The following is a 17834-nucleotide window of genomic DNA, read 5'->3' on the forward strand; positions in this document are numbered from 1 at the left end:
GCCCTTTGGGCTTCACTTAAAAAAAAAATACTGGATTTCATTTCTTTACAATTTAATCTTTGATTTTACACAATTAGAGTGACAGTTCTTTAAAATATCAACAGCATAAATGTATGTTTCCTGGTATTGATAATACCACAGATTCATGATGATAAAAAGCCAAGGTTTTAGCAGAACTGTAAGTTTATTCTTCAATTTCATTCTTTGTTTCAATTCCATTTTATTTCTTACATAAGCAGGTGAGCATGCTTCAAAAAATTGCCATTCCGTAGAGCAGTTTTTCTTTTTGAAGGGTATATCCAGTCCACAAAAGTGTTGCCACAAGCCAAACCCGGTCATCGAAAGGACAAGTGTACCATTACCACACAGAACATAAAAGAAAATAATCAACATTAGGTTTTAAATGCACTTAGTTACTTCAGATTGTTTAACTACCAACAGCCATTAAGGGAAAACTTTTAAAGATTTAAATTCAGGAGTTCAGTGTTTAAAAAAGAATAGCAGAATAATGTTGACTTTTAATGTGTTAGGGAGCTATATTATTTTCTCATTTCAAGAAAGTCAAAGCCTATTCAAGTTCATTTTGAGAATTTACGTACGGTTTTAAAACACCATGTCATTTTTTATCATTAATACAGTAATGCTTATCCTTACTTTTCGTTCTAGAATTTCTTAGTGTTCAGTATGCCCCTTAATAAATTATTATTTATTAAGCCAATCGTCTTCCACTGTGAAATTATGCACTTACCTATATTGCTAAAGTTTGGACAGAATTTAAATGGTATTTATGGTATAATTCAGGTAAATAATCCTTTTCCTTACAGAGCAAACAAAAGATAAATCAACATTTCTTTGTTTGCTGGTGGCTAGATTTTGTCCCCTCAGGAATATTTGTAAACAACTGTTGCCATTGCTAAACCTCAGGAGAAATGGATTAGTAAAATGCTTAGGGAAATTATCAGAAAAGAATGAATCACGTTTAATCCTTTGGGTGAGGTGCCATGGTTAAATCCCCTAAAGCTTCATTATCCATGAGTGTATTTATCTTAAACCTTGAAAATGGAGATTTAAGGAGTTAATACAAAGTCCAGGTTGTTTAAGCTTCATATATTTTTAATTACACCACTGTGTCTTTATTTGTGCAGAAATTTTGGTCCAGTTTAGTTGCCTCAACTTACTTTTTCCTGTGCCTTCATTCCACGCTCCTACAGCAAGTTTTAAGAAAGATGGGTTTTAAACCTTTTGTTTCCTGCCTGACTGAATACCTTGACGTTTTTCTCATGTATATACAGGAACAAACACATGCCACACACACACAAAGTTGATACTGTTGACCTTTGCTTTATTTCTAGGAACTGGGACCATTTGGACTCAGTGTCAGCCACTACTCATGTCGAATCAAACTTCTCCTCAGTAAAAGGTTATTTCTCTTTTCTTTCCCTCCTGTGAGTTTTGAAAAAGCCCACTGACAATTACAAAGTGCATCAATGTGATACCCAGATTTGTGCAATACGATACCCATGCTTTGGTTCTATGGCCATCACGGTTGCCTTTTCACAATAATAAATACGACAGCTAGCAAAAATAAATCACCTCGTCTTATGTAAGACATCTCTCTTTGACAGGCCACACTATATTTATAATCATTAATCTAGCTCATTGCTATGTCATTCACACTTCAGTTTTACATGAATATGCAAAGAATACAATAATCAACTGAACTGTCAAACCTAAACAATTCAATTTATTACTTATCACAGAATCTGTTGAATATTTTTGCCTCCCAGCTGAGCAAGGGAAATACTGTCAGCTTTTTAAAATACAGTCTAATGCTTGGTCATAACTACTCACCTGTCAAGTTGACACCTCATTAAAAAAAAAGGTACGTTTGACTTAACAAAGATATTAAATTTTTATTTTCCCTATTATAAGTGCTTCATAGTAGCAAATAAGTTAATTTCAGAACTTACCACAGGCAGATTGCTTTATAGTTTTGTTTTTTCACCCTTTAGAGAAATGGTAACTTCACCTAACTCTTAACCAAGATATTTAATTTGATTAATTTAGTGCTTTGTAAAATAGTATTTGTGATACTTTGAATAAAAGAGTGAATTAAGCTGCTGTTTTGAAAGACTCAATTGTTAAATGAAGCAGAGGCTTTGTCTCTAATTTTAGGGCTGCACTAGCCAATAAGTTTAATTCAAATTGAGCTATGCTGTAAACATACTGGATTTTGAAGACTTGGTTCATAAAAAGAGCTATAAAATAACTCAATACTTTTTTGTATTGATGACATTGAAATGATAACTTGGGTATATAGTGTTAATATATTATCAAAATCCATTTCACCTATTCTTACTTTTTCTAATGGGGCTACTAGAAAATTTAAATTTGCATATGTGGCCTTCATTTGTGGCTCACATTATATTTCTGTTGGACAACACTGTTTTAGAGGGTCCAGGTGGAGTATACAAGGCTTCTGTGGGTATGTAACAGAGGTAATTAAACCCAAAAATCTCTGAAAATCATGATTTAAACATAATTCCAAGTATTAATATCTTCAAATGTGTATTGCATCTATTTTAAAAACATGCATCTGTCAAAACAACTGGACTCTACTATAGCCGTGAAAACCTGTTAGCCGTCAAAGTATGAATCTCAAAATATGCATCTTCTGAGTTTGCTTCTGATGTGCCTTAGGGATAATGCAGATAATTTCAAGCTTAAAACCAAATGTGTTTGTCATTTCCAGATGAGAGAGTTAACATTACAAGGCCCTAGAAGAAAGACACGTTGCAATTCAAGTCCGTATTCTTGACCTTGCCCTGTTACTGTGAAGACTCGTGGGTCTGTCCAGTTAGTCTCTCCTCATTGCCTGAAGGCATCCCTTGCTCCACCGGTCCTTGTCTCACAAATCATTCTCCAGCCAACTTTTCACATTTCTCTTCACACTTAAGACTGCTTCATGGGATCCTGATCATTTGGTGTTTCTTTTCCTTTCCTTTTTGAGCAAAGAAAGGACAAATGAGTCAGAAAGAGGAGAGAAGATAAAGAGGGTGACTAACTCAGGATCACTTCTGTCACTTGTAGTGGCTGAGGGCCAGGCAATACTCCAGTGACACGCTCCCGGCTGGCCCCATCACACAGGTATGACTTCGGGGGGGCCGCCCTCCGAAGGTGGCAGTGCATTGGTCCCCGTTTGTAAGGCAGGCACTGCCCCGGCGTCCTTGGCATCCGTGTTCACCGTGCAGGAGCAGTTCTTCTCCAGCCTCTTGGCCGTGTCGGGGCAGTTCTGCACAAAGATCACACGGTTGTAGGCCTTCAGCCTGCGCCACAGCTGAACGTAGACCTTGCACTGTACGTACATGAAGACCAAACCTCCCGTGAAGCCGATGGCCACCACAACCAGTTTTGTCCAAAATGGCCATTCAAGGACACCTTTGAAATAAAAGAGAGAACATTACCACCAAGTCTTTATCGATGGATTTGGTGATTCTCTTCCTATGGTTCCTTCAAAGGATCATGCCAGCCTGTTAATATTTCATAGATCAGGAATATATTCTTAACTAGTAAAAATTATAACCTGTTGCTTAACTGCTTTAAATATTCTCGAGGTATTGCCAAAATTGTATATGAAAAAATTCTCTCCCCTACCACTGTAATGATGTCTCTCATCTCTCTTAGCCATCAAGAAGCTACTGTGATCATCAGATACTTACTTCGACATTTATTCCTTACAGCTAAATCTTTAAGGAAGTGAAAGAATCAGACTTTTAGGATCCTCTTAAGGTAATGTAATAGGTACATGTGTGGGATTGTACCCATGGGTTCCCTCCCCACCCTCATTACCTTTAAAATTAAAAAAAGAGAGAGAGAAAGACACTGCCACATCTCAGAATTCCTGAGTACAGACATGCATAAGATTTAGGATTTCAGTTACTCGCTTTATCAATCTTATATTTTGTTACTGAGAACCATCTCTTTCTTAGACATCAATATTTTCTCTTAATTTCCATCACCATAACTAGAAATGGACTTCTTTCACAAAGAGTTTTAAAAACTATGCCACGAGCATTTCTGTAACTACAACAGTATTTACGCCACATAATTATAAATGTTAAATATATGATGGTCAAGAGACCACCTCTTGCCAACATTAGGATGGTATGGAGGATGTGATAGCTGCCTTCATTCATGTGAGAGGCTGTCAAGTAAAAGAGAAGGGTGAGCTGGAAACCACACTTAAGGGAAATCGGGTTTTACTTACTTGTAACAGTGAATAGAGTTATAAGAAACATCCTGTCTATATTTTGTAAGAGTGACATTTATGAATACTTTATGCTTCTGGAAGCAAAATGGACCCCTGCCCCGTTTGCCTCACGTTGAAGGGCTTGCCTTGCTCCTTAATCCTGTCTATGCCTGACTCACTGAGCTGGGGGGACCAGCACCTTACAACTGGGGGTAGTTGTGTGCCCCGGGCCACTGAGCAGTGTCTGGAGATGTTGATCGTTATACCTGGTGTTGGGCGGGTGCTACTGACTTAGTAAGTCCTGTGATGCTGCTTTGCCAGCATCCTGCAATGTGTAGGACAGCAAGGAGTTAACCTAGTCCAAAATGCCAATGGTGCTGAGGTTGAGAAACCCTGTTGGAGAAGATGATCACGTTTCTTTATTTAGAAATTTGCAGGGAAGACTCAGTATACGAATAAGACATCTTGGAGTTCTCCAAATTTAGAAGGATTTTTGCTCTCAGCTGTTCAATTGAGCAGTAGTGTCTCCTTGTTTAGAAGGATGTTAACCACAGATGAGCTGAAGTGTGTTTTGGCTCCCATTTTTAGGGAAATCCCCACAGATTACATCTCATTTTCCTCTGATTCCTAAATGACACTCTACCACCTGTGCCCTGGGAGTGCCTGGAGATTCTCTCCTTCCAAGCCTCTGCCCCTGATATTTCTTCTCTCAGAACTTTGCTTCTCCATTGAGTGTCTACCTGTCCCACAAAACCTGACTCAGAAATAATTTCCAGCTCGGAATACACGTTCTCACTCTTTCAGTTTCATGTTATTTTTACACTTGTGGCATGAGTCGCTCTCTGACATAAGTTATTTGTTCTCTGCTGTGCCATAACCTTGACAGTGCAGGATCTACATCTGGTTGGTCTTTGTTTTCTGCCCTGCCTTGCTCGGTGGACATTTTAAGGATGAAGGAAAGCTTTTAATAGATATAAAGCTTTGATATATGTCTTTCTCTGTCTGACTTCACTCGGTATGACAACCTCTAGGTCCATTCACGTTGCTGTAAATGGCATTATTTAAATCTTTTTTACGGCTAATATTCTATTGTATATATGTACCACATCTTCTTTATCCATTCCTCTGTTGACAGACATTTAGGTTGCTTCCATGTCTTGGCTATTGTAAATACTGCTGCTGTGAACATTGGGGTGCACGTGTCTTTTCGAATTATGGTTTTCGCTGGATATATGTCCAGGAGTGGGATTGCTGGATCATATGGTAGTTCTATATTTAGTTTTCTAAGGATCCTCCATACCGTTCTCCATGATGGTTGTAACAATTTACATTCCCACCAACAGTGCAAGAGGGTTTCTTTTCTTCACACCATCGCCAGCATTTGTTGTTTGTAGACTTTTTGATGACGTCCATTCTGACTGGTGTGAGGTGATACCTGTGTAGTTTTGATTTGCATTTCTCTAATGATCAGTGATGTTGAGCGTTCTTTCATGTGTTTGTTGGCAATCTGTATATCTTCTTCGGAGAAATTTCTATTTAGGTCTCCTGCCAATTTTGGATTGGGTTGTATGTTTTTTTGATATTGAGCTGAATGGGCTGCTTGTAAATTTTGAAGATTAATCTTTTGTCTGTTGCTTCATTTGCAAATGTTTTCTCCCATTCTGAGGGCTGTCTTTTTAGTCTTGTTTACGGTTTCCTTTACTGTGCAAAAGCTTTTGATTACTGTCTCATCTGTTTATTTTTGTTTCATTTCCATTTGTATAGGAGGTAGGTCAAAAAGGATCTTGCTGTGATTTATGTCACAGAGTGTTCTGCCTATGTTTTCCTCTAACAGTTTTATACTGTCTGGCCTTATATTTAGGTCTTTAATCCATTTTGAGTTTATTTTTGTGAATGGAGTTAGGGAGTGTTCTAATTTCATTCTTTCACATGTAGGTGTCCAGTTTTCCCAGCACCACTTATTGGAGGCTGTATTTTCTGCACTGTATATTCTTGACTCCTTTATCAAAGATAAGGTGACCATATGTGCCTGGGTTTATCTCTGGGCTTTGTATCCTGTTGCATTGACCTACATTTCTGTTTTTGTGCCAGTACCATTACTGTCTTGATGACTGTAGCTTTGTAGTATAGTCTGAAGTCCAGGAGCCTGATTCCTCCAGCTCCATTTTTCTTTCTCAAGATTGCTTTGGCTATTCGGGGTCTTCTGTGTTTCCATAAAAATTGTGAACTTTTTTTGTTCTAGTTCTGTGAAAAATGCCAGTGGTAGTTTGATAGGGATTGCATTGAATCTGTAGATTGCTTTGGGTAGTAGAGTCATTTTCACAATGTTGATTCTTCCAATCCAAGAACATGGTATATCTCTCCATCTATTTGTATCATCTTTAATTTCGTTCATCAGTGTCTTGTAGTTTTCTGCATATAGGATTTTTTTCTCCTTAGGTAGGTTTATTCCTAGATATTTTATTCTTTTTGTTGCAGTAATAAATGGGAGTGATTCCTTTATTTCTCTTTCAGATTTTTCATCATTACTGTATAGGAATGCAAGATTTCTGTGCATTAATTTTGTATCCTGCTACTTTACCAAATTCATTGATTAGCTCTAGTAGTTTTCTGGTAGCATCTTTAGGATTCTCTATGTATAGTATCATGTCATCTGCAAACAGTGACAGCTTTACTTCTTCTTTTCTGATTTGGATTCCTTTTATTTCCTTCTCTTGTCTGACTGCTGTGGCTAAAACTTCCAAAACTATGTGGAATAATAGTGGGGAGAATGGGCAGCCTTGTCTTGGTCCTGATCTTAGTGGAAATGGTTTCAGTTTTTCACCACTGAGAACGATGTTGGCGGTGGGTTTGTCATATATGGCCTTTATTATGTTGAGGTAAGTTCCCTCTATGCCTACTTTCTGGAGGGTTTTTTATCATAAAACTGTGTTGCATTTTGTCAAAAGCCTTTTTCTATTGAAATGATCATATGGTTTTTCACCTTCATTTGTTAATATGGTGTATCACATTGATTGATTTGCATATATTGAAGAATCTTTGCATTCCTGGGATAAACCCCACTTGATCATGGTGTATGATCCTTTTAATGTGCTGTTGGATTCTGTTTGCTACTATTTTGTTGAGGATTTTTGCATCTGTGTTCATCAGTGATATTGGCCTGTAGTTTTCTTTCTTTGTGACATCTTTGTCTGGTTTTGGTATCAGGGTTATGGTGGACTCGTAGAATGAGTTTGGGGGTGTTCCTCCCTCTGGTATATTTTGGAAGAGTTTGAGAAGGATAGGTGTTAGCTCTTCTCTAAATGTTTGATAGAATTCGCCTGTGAAGCCATCAGGTCCTGGGCTTTTGTTTGTTGGAAGATTTTTAATCACAGTTTCAATTTCAGTGCTTGTGATTGGTCTGTTCATTATTTTCTATTTCTTCCTGATTCAGTCTTGGCAGGTTGTGCCTTTCTAAGAATTTGTCCATTTCTTCCAGGTTGTCCATTTTATTGGCATAGAGTTGCTTGTAGTAATCCCTCATGATCCTTTGTATTTCTGCAGTGTCGGCTGTTACTTCTCCCTTTTCATTTCTAGTTCTATTGATCTGAGTCCTCTCCCTTTTTTTCTTGATGAGTCTGGCTAATGGTTTATCAATTTTGTTTATCTTCTCAAAGAACCAGCTTTTAGTTTTATTGATCTTTGCTATCGTTTCCTTCATTTCTTTTTCATTTATTTCTGATCTGATTTTTATGATTTCTTTCCTTCTGCTAACTTTGGGGTTTTTTTGTTCTTCTTTCTCTAATTGCTTTAGGTGCAAGGTTAGGTTGTTTATTCGAGATGTTTCCTGTTTCTTAAGGTAGGATTGTACTGCTATAAACTTCCCTCTTAAAACTGCTTTTGCTGCATCCCATAGGTTTTGGGTTGTCGTGTCTCCATTGTCATTTGTTTCTAGGTATTTTTTGATTTCCTCTTTGATTTCTTCAGTGATCACTTCGTTATTAAGTAGTGTATTGTTTAGCCTCCATGTGTTTGTATTTTTTACAGATCTTTTCCTGTAATTGATATCTAGTCTCATGGCGTTGTGGTCGGAAAAGATACTTGATACAATTTCAATTTTCTTAAATTTACCAAGGCTTGATTTGTGACCCAAGATATGATCTATCCTGGAGAATGTTCCATGAGCACTTGAGAAAAATGTGTATTCTGTTGTTTTTGGATGGAGTGTCCTATAAATATCAATTAAGTCCATCTTGTTTAATGTATCATTTAAAGCTTGTGTTTCCTTATTTTCATTTTGGATGATCTGTCCATTGGTGAAAGTGGGGTGTTAAAGTCCCCTACTATGAATGTGTTACTGTCGATTTCCCCTTTGATGGCTGTTGGCATTAGCTTTATATATTGAGGTGCTCCTATGTTGGGTGCATAAATATTTACAATTGTTATATCTTCTTCTTGGATTGATCCCTTGTTTATCTCTTGTAATAGCCTTTATTTTATTTATTTATTTATTTAATTTTTTTTTGCGGTACGTGGGCCTCTCACTGTTGTGGCCTCTCCCGTTGCGGAGCACAGGCTCCGGACGCGCAGGCTCAGCGGCCATGGCTCACGGGCCCAGCCGCTCCGCGGCATGCGGTATCTTCCCGGATCGGGGCACGAACCCGTGTCCCCTGCATCGGCAGGCGGATTCTCAACCACTGCGCCACCAGGGAAGCCCATTAGTCTTTATTTTAAAGTCATTTTGTCTGATATGAGAATTGGTACTCAGGCTTTCTTTTGGTTTCCATTTGCACAGAATATCTCTTTCCATCCCCTCACTCTCGGTCTGTATTTGTCCCTAGGTTTGAAATGGGTCTCTTGTAGACAGCATATCTATGGGTCTTGTTTTTGTATCCATTCAGCCAGTCTACGTCTTTTGGTTCGAGTGTTTAATCTATTTACATTCAAGGTAATTATCGATATGTATGTTCCTATACCATTTTTTAAAATTGTTTTGGGTTTGTTATTGTAGGTCTTTTACTTCTTTTGTGTTTCCTGCCTAGAGAAGTTCCTTCAGCACTTGTTGTAAAGCTGGTTTGGTGGCACTGAATTCTCTTAGCTTTTGCTTGTTGGTAAAGGTTTTATAATTTCTCCGTCGAATCTGAATGAGATCCTTGCTAGGTAATCTTGGTTATTATAGGTTTTTCCCTTTCATCACTTTAAATATGTCCTGCCACTCCCTTCCCGCTTGCAGAGTTTCTGCTGAAAGGTCAGCTGTTTACCTTATGGGGATTCCCTTGTATTTTATTTGTTGTTTTTCCCTTGCTACTTTTAATATTTCTTCTTTGTATTTAATTTTTGACAGTTTGATTAATATGTGTCTTGGTGTATTTCTCCTCGGATTTATCCTGTATGGGACTCTCTGCACTTCCTGGCTTGATTAACTGTTTCCTTTCCCATATTAGGGAAGTTTTCAAGTATAATCTCTTCAAATTTTTCTCAGTTCTTTCTTTTTCTCTTCTTCTGGGACCCCTATAATTCGAATGTTGGTGTGTTTGATGTTGTCCCAAAGGTCTCTGAGACTGTCCTCAGTTCTTTTCATTCTTATTTCTTTATTCTGTCTGCAGTAGTTATTTCCACTATTTTATCTTCCAGGTCCCTTATCTGTTTTTCTGCCTCACTTATTCTGCTATTGATTCCTTCTAGAGAATTTTTTTTTTTTTTTGTGGTACGCATGCCTCTCACTGTTGTGGCCTCTCCTGTTGCAGAGCACAGGCTCCAGACGTGCAGGCTCAGCGGCTATAGCTCACAGGCCCATCCACTCCGCGGCATGTGGGATCTTCCCAGGCCAGGGCATGAACCTGTGTCCCCTGCATTAGTAGGCGGACTCTCAACCACTGCGCCACCAGGGAAGCCCCTTCTAGAGAATTTTTAATTCATTTATTGTGGTGTTCATCATTGTGTATTTGCTCGTTAGTTCTTCTAGGTCCTTGTTAAACGTTTCTTGTATTCTCTCCATTGTATTTCCATGATTTTGGATCATCTTTACTATCATTTCTCTGTATTCTTTTTCAGGTAGACTGCTTATTTCCTCTTCATTTGTTTGGTCTGGTGGGTTTTTACCTTGCTCCTTCATCTGCAGTGTTGTCATCTGTCTTCTCATTTTGCTTAACTTACTGTGTTTGGGGTCTCCTTTTTGCAGGCTGCAGGTTCATAGTTCCCACTGTTTTTGGTGTCTACCCCCAGTGGCTAAGGTTGGTTCAGTGGGTTGTGTAGGCTTCCTGGTGGAGGGGACTGGTGCCTTTGTTTTGGTGGGTGAGGCTGGATCTTGTCTTTCTGGTGGGCAGGTCCACATCTGGTGGTGTGTTTTGGGGTGTCTGTGGACTTATTATGAATTTAGGCAGCCTCTCTGCTAATGGGTGGGGTTGTGTTCCCGTCTTGCTAGTTGTTTGGCATAGGGTGTCCAGCACTGTAGCCTGCTGGTCGTTGAGTGGAGCTGCGTCTTAGCGTTGAGATGGAGATCTCTGGGAGAGCTTTCACTGTTTGATATTACGTGGAGCCAGGAGGTCTCTGGTGGACCATTGTCCTGAACTCTGCTCTCCCACCCAGAGGCACAGGCCTGACACCTGCTGCAGCACCAAGACCCTGGCAGCCACACGGCTCAGAAGAAAAGGGCAAAGGAAAGAAAGAAAAAGGAGAGAAAGAGAAAAAGAAGAAAGAAAAAGGAAGGAAGGAAAGAGGGGAGGAAGGGAGAAAGGGGCATTAAAAACTATACTAAAAAAAAAAAACGGAGAGACAGAACCCTAGGGCAAATGGTAAAAGCAAAGCTATACAGACAAAATCACACAGAAGCGTACACATTCACACTCACAAAAAGAGAAAAAGGGGAAAAAAATATATATATATCGTTGCTACCAAAGTCCACCCCTTCAATTTGGGCTGATTCGTTGTCTATTCATGTATTCCACAGATGCAGGTACATCAAGTTGATGGAGATTTAATCCACTGCTCCTGAGGTTTCTGGGAGAGATTTCCCTTTCCTTTGTTCGCACAGCTCCTGGGGTTCAGCTTTGGATTTGGACTCGCCTTTCCATGTAGGTCGCTGGAGGGCATCTGTTCTTTGCTCAGACAGGACTGGGTTAAAGGAGCGGCTGATTCGGGGGCTCTGCTCACTCAGGCTGGGGGAAGGGAGGCGTATGGATGCGGGGTGAGCCTGTGGCAGCAGAGGCCGGCGTGATGGTGCACCAGCCTGAGGCACGCCGTGCGTTCTCTTGGGGAAGTTGTCCCTGGATCATGGGACCCTGGCAGTGGTGGGCTGCACAGGCTCCCAAGGGGAGGTGTGGAGAGTGACCTGTGCTGGCTTCTTGGTGGCAGCAGCAGCAGCCTTAGCGTCTCATGCCCGTCTCTGGGGTCTGCACTGATAGCCGCAGCTCGTGCCCATGTCTGCAGCTCCTTTAAGCAGCGCTCTGAGTCCCCTCTCCTCGCGCACCAGGAAACAAAGAGGTAAGAAAAAGTCTCTTGCCTCTTCGGCAGGTGCAGACTTTTCCCCGGACTCCCTCCGGATAGCCGTGGTGCACTAGCCCCCTTCAGGCCGTGTTCCTGCCGCCAGCCCCAGTCCTCTCCCTGCGCTCCGACCGAAGCCCGAGCCTCAGCTCCCAGCCCCGCCTGCCCCGGCGGGTGAGCAGACAAGCCTCTCGGGCTGGTGAGTGCCGGTCGGCACCGATCCTCTGTGCGGGAATCTCTCCGCTCTGCCCTCCGCACCCCTGTTGCTGTGCTGTCCTCCGCGGCCCCGAAGCTTCCCCCTCCGCCACCCGCAGTCTCCGCCCGCGAAGGGGCTTCCTATTGTGTGGAAACCTTTCCTCCTTCACAGCTCCCTCCCACTGGTGCAGGTCCCGTCCCTATCCTTGTCTATTCTTTTTTCTTTTGCCTCTCTCTCCTTAACTAGTTTTACTGGTAATTTTTATTGTGAGTAAACATGAATGATACATATGCAGTTTGTATTTAAAAATAATTTAGTATGTGGGGTTTTTTTGTTTTTTTATATTTTTGTCTGCGTTGGGTCTTCGTTGCTGTTCGTGGTGGTCTTTCTCTAGTTGTTTCGAGCAGGGGCTACTCTTCGTTCTGGTGCGCAGGCTTCTCATTGCGGTGGCCTCTCATTTCAGAGCATGGGATCTAGGTGCAGGAGCTTCAGTAGTTGTGGCTCACGGCCTCTGGAGTGCAGGCTCAGTAGTTGCGGTGCACGGGCTTAGTCGTTCCGTGGCATGTGGGTTCTTCCCAGACCAGGGCTCGAACTCGTGTCCCCTGCATTGGCAGGTGGATTCTTTCCACTGCACCACCAGGGAAGCCCTAAACACCTTGTTTCCATTTATCTGATGCAAGGGCAAGTTCATGGTGTTTTTGAAGAATGAATCATAGAAAGTTTGGAGAATATTCAGTCCAATTTCGTCAACAAATGAGAAAAGTGAGCTTCAGAGTGATAATTATTTTATTGAAGATAACTAGCAAATGATCAAGGCAGAATGAGACCCTGTCCTTCTAATCACTTGCCCAAGTCGGTGTTTACCACTTTGGCATTGTTAACAATAAGCATGTGTAATTTACATTAAAAAGGAATGTTTAAGCAACAGTGCTGAAAAGGCGAATGTTATATGGATGGCAGGGAATTGATTTTTAAGACATTCTCAAAGCAGATGTTAACAGCCAGCAGGCACGGCCCAGCCCTGGATGTTCTCGGAGGCTCACAGGGAGCGAGACAAAATCAATTTCTTATTCTAGTTCCTCACTTCTATGCATTTAAATGGTCCTGTGGCAGCCCTAACACCTATAGTCCCTTTAATAGACGGCATGGGGCTTTGCTGGTGGCGCAGTGGTTAAGAATCCGCCTGACAATGCAGGGGACACAGGTTTGAGCCCTGGTCCAGGAAGATCCCACATGCCGTGGAGCAACTAAGCCCGTGCACCACAACTACTGAGGCTGCACTCCAGAGCCTGCAAACCACAACTACTGAGCCCGCTCGCCACCACTAGAAACTCCATGTGCAGCAACAAAGACACAATGCAGCCAAAAATAACTAACTAAACAAACAAATAAATAAATTTACTTAAAAAAAAAATAGCATGAACTTTCCTTTCGTTTTCTTGGTCTGTATTTTTGTGATTTGTTTTCACAGCACACAGATAGTAAGTACCCTGGAGCATTCCTCTAGAATATGTAAAGATAAGGCAGGAGGAGTAATTGTTCTCCCAAATTAGAGTTGGCAACATGGATAACTTAGGGAGTTAAAGTTTCAAGTACCATGTATTTATTACAGCTCAGAAGATGCTGTTTTATATTCGACCTCCACTTGGTTAAAGGTGGCAATTTGTTCCTCCTCAAATGTTTTCAAGATGGATTTAAAATATTTTGACTTTTACAGTTTATGCAGCTTTTTCCAAAACTTTAAAAGCCAATTCAGGATCAGCGCCCCCTGTTCCAATGCTAAAGGAAGATTAAAATAACTCACACAGATGCCCACACTACCCGAAAATGTGCACTTTGGGAAGTTAGGTGTTAAATACAATTTGAACTTAAGTGCAGAGAGTCTTCTACTAAAAAAACTTTTACAAAAGTCACCATGGTCCCATTTGAAATTACCCAGGTCAGGAGCTGTCCCTCTGGTCAGTGACTCTGTAGGAATAACCACGGGGACTGCTTCCTGATAAAGATCTTGCTTCCTATTTCAGAAGCTCTGAACACCAAAGATAAAAGCTATCTCATTTTCACTTGCTTTTAAGAAACTGAAGATAGGGACTTTCCTGGTGGTCCAGTGGTTGAGAATCCATCTTCCAGTGCCACATGCCACAGGGTAACTAAGCCCGTATGGCGCAACTACTGAGCCCACACTCTCTGGAGCTCATGTGCCACAACTAGAGAGAAGCCTGCGTGCCGCAATGAAGAGCCCACATGCTGCAACGAAAGATCTCGTGTGCTGCAACGAAGACCTGACGCAGCCCCAAATAAATATTTTTAAAAACCTGAAAATAACTTTAAAAAGTATATGGTAGAAAGCTGACCCTATATACTGTGTGTGTGTATATGTGTTTATAGATAGCTATAGCTATAGATATTAAGAAGCTGACCTTTGATTATCATTCAACCTTTTCTGTTGGGATATATGACTGAGGACTCTGAGGGACAGTCCACTGGAGACTGTGGTCTGAAATCCTGCATCTACCCAGAACTGAGAGAAGGAAAAAATATTTTGAAGAAAAATTCCAAAAGGAAAAAAGTGGAAAAATGTGTGTATGAGGCATTCACTGTCACCGTTCCTCCTCCATTGACTGGGCCCCTTGCCAGGTCCCAGACTGTGCTCAGCGCCCAGGATGTGCTGCAGGACAGACACTGCCCAGCCTGCCTGGAGCTCAGTCTACTGGTGAGGGGAGACAGACAATCAAATAAGTGATTGTAATAAGGTGTGGTAAGTCTCCAGGTAGGGCAGAGCTGCTCAGCCTGACTGCACAACAGAATCATGTAAGGGGTCATTAAATCTAAACCTTTGGGGGGTAAAACTCACACTTTGTAGTGGTATAGACTCTGCACAGGGGATGCGATGGGCAGTCAAGGTAGGGGGGGCTACAGGAGCAGGTGTTCTCAACACTTAGAGGGTGTCAGCTACCCACACAATGCTGGACTCCACCCGCGGAATCTCTGATTCATAGGTCTGGGGTGGGGAGAGAGGCCAGGAAACTGCATTTCTAACAAGTGCCCAGGTAATGCTGATGCTGTGGATTTGGGGACCACATGTTGAGAGCTGCTGAGGTAGTAACAGTTATTCTAGCTCAGGGAGCTGAACTGAGTTTCCAAGAGGGAGTGATGTCTAAGGTAAACTGAAGGGCTGAGTGGGGCTCAGGAAGGTGTGTGATGACCCACAAGTGAGTGTTTGGGGTTGACACGAGAAGCTGGGAGGACATGTGTCATGGAGATGGAAAAGCAGAGCAGGGTCTGGAAGCAGATCTGAGAGCTGAACCAGTGTTCGGCATAATTGGCTTCAGCCAGGTCATCGGGTCAGCATAGCCCCATTCCAGACCCAGGGTGTATTTTAAGAGACATGAATAAACAGGGATAGAATGTGGTCAGATTTGTGTTTTGTAAATTTGCTGCGAGTCCATTTCTGGATGTGGGTTGAAGGTGGGCAAAGCTGAAGAAAGTCTAGCTAAGGAGCAGTTTTCCCGTAAAAGAGATGATCGTTTGCACACGGGTGGTGGCAGAGTGGGGAGGGAGAGAAATGGACAGATCCCTGAGGTGTGTGGCACAGACTAAATAAATAGGACTTGGTGACTGACGTAAGGTGGAAGTTGGGGGTGGCGAGGGGTGAAGCCTGGGGTGCATTTGGTTACTGGGGGTTAGCGATGCCATTCCCACAGGGGGTCAGAGTGGGAAGTGGTGGTAGCTTAGGAGTTTGGACACACTGCGTCCAGGTGCCTGAGAGACCTTTAAATGGAGAGGTCTGGGAGGCAGGTAGATGTGTGGTTGGAGATCATTTGTGTGTGGTGTGTGTGGGGGGTTACCAGCATAGAAGTGACACCTGAAGACATAATGGGGGACTAGAGAGGGAGGTAAATTGAAAGAGGCATGGGTCACGGGTTTCAGGGCTGAGGTTGTAACAGTCACGTCCACTGTGGGATAAATGATTGCTATTCACTCACATGTGTCAGAAGTGGGATTGAGTAAACGAGTTAACAGAGAGGTTCTGAGCTGCCTGCCTATGGATGACATGAGATTGCATCCTCCTGTTCTGTCTGGGAGAGGTGCCATCATCTTGTTTCCCTCCCCTGTAGCTGGGGGACAGCAGCGGGAGCCCTGCAGCCTGGGGCAGCCAGGCCCAGGCAGGGTGGCCACCGGGAGAGGACTAGGCTACGCTGGAACGCTAAATCAGACATTGGGACATATCCAGCCCGGCTTCAGGTCTGCACTGTAAGGAAACACTGCAGTCCTAAGGTCGTAGGCTGGGTGTAGTGACGTGGGGAAGGTGATGGGGTGCCTCTTTGTCTTCAGGTATACACACGATCAGCTGCAGTGTTTGTGGCATACTTTCTGTTACCTGGCTTGAGCCAGTTCCTGTAGCCGTAGGCGATATGGGCTTAAAATAAATAAAAAGTTCCTACCCTGAAGGAACTTAGATAGCAGGGATGTGATAGACATTTTAAAATCCAGCATCTCGGGAACAACACATAATGTAGTGGTAAACAACGTAGTTTGGTATAAACTATATAAATGAGTTAGTATTAACACAGAAATACCCGCCACCTGTTTTTTTAGCACTTTCATTCCCATTCAGAAGAGGACACTATCTCTGGGGAACCCCTGCCACACACATGCTCCAGCTACATAAAACACATCCCGGGGGGTCTGGGGTCCCGGTCCTTTTAAGCCCAGCCCTGTTCTGCCCAGAAGCAGCACCCAAGGAGCACGAGAAGGGGGGCCCTCCCCCCTGCTTTTGTGAATCCCAACAAAGAGGCACAAGAAAGAAACCTGTCCTTTAAAGAATTCGTTTCCTCCTTCCCTCTTTCCCTCACTGCCTCTCACCACCTTCTTTTCTTGAGGGAGACACAAACTTCGTGTTATCATCGGAACAGCTCCTTCCAAATTCACTGCTGGTTTTCTATATAATATATATATTTCCCCCCCAAGGGGGAGGCTAGGGGAATATTCCTCACTGTTTCACCTGCTATGATTTAGGCTACAGGCTAAAAGCCCGCAGAACCTGCTGGGAAACAGAACTGGGTACGGAGGTGAAGATAAACCATTTTTGCTCCTGTTTTGAAGGACCTGTCCATTGAAAATGTTACAACACGCCTCAGTGGTTTTAAGACATCTCGCTTGATACCATCCTTCACTATCAGACTTAGCACGGCAAATATTTCAAACTGCAGTGTTAATCTACTCTATCAAATTATAGCATGCCAATTAATAAGCTGTAACACATCTCTGCTGCCATCTTATTTGTTTGTTACAAGAAGCCTGACTGGGGTGAATTAAATACAATGGAAGACCTTCTATTTTTACCGCTGTTTGCCTTTTCCCATCAGGCAGAACCTGATACTTACCAGCTCCTTGAAAAGCCTAAAGTGGTGCATGGCCTCTGTATATTTCTCCCCCACTAAGATTTACTTGATAAATCTTATTTCTCAGCTTGGGAACCCTGTATGCTCAGTGCTTTATAGTCCGAGCGGTCATCAATAACATAACTGGAGGGCTTCCCGGGTGGCGCAGTGGTTGAGAGTCTGCCTGCCGATGCAGGGGACACGGGTTCGAGCCCTGGTCTGGGAGGATCCCACATGCCGCGGAGCAACTAGGCCCGTGAGCCACAACTACTGAGCCTGCGCGTCTGGAGCCTGTGCTCCGCAACGAGAGAGGCTGTGAGACGCCTGCGCACCACGATGAAGAGTGGCCCCCACTTGCCACAACTAGAGAAAGCCCTCGCACAGAAACGAAGACCCAACACAGCCAAAAAAATAAACAAACAAATGTGGGATTTAAAAAAATAAATAAATAAAATAACTGGAGCAGACTCTGTCGCCAGTACTGGGTGTTGCTCGTGCACCCAACATGCCTGTCTCGGGGGTCGTCCCAGGATCCAAGAGGGAA

At 42.5% G+C, this 17834-nt stretch overlaps 1 protein-coding gene across 1 annotated transcript in view; it reads right to left on the bottom strand.

Moving 5' to 3' along the window:
• Window positions 1-3139: 3139 nt before the first annotated feature.
• The window catches only part of MARCHF1 (membrane associated ring-CH-type finger 1), a 319475-nt gene continuing 304780 nt past the window's right edge, over window positions 3140-17834 (bottom strand). Inside the window, exon 6 of the mRNA XM_007461544.1 lies at window positions 3140-3438. Coding sequence (XP_007461606.1) covers window positions 3140-3438 — 299 coding nt within the window. The remainder of the gene's footprint in view (window positions 3439-17834) is intronic.

Source organism: Lipotes vexillifer, unplaced genomic scaffold, assembly GCF_000442215.2.
Source record: "Lipotes vexillifer unplaced genomic scaffold, Lipotes_vexillifer_v1.1 scaffold744, whole genome shotgun sequence".
NCBI classification, from domain to species: domain Eukaryota; kingdom Metazoa; phylum Chordata; class Mammalia; order Artiodactyla; family Lipotidae; genus Lipotes; species Lipotes vexillifer.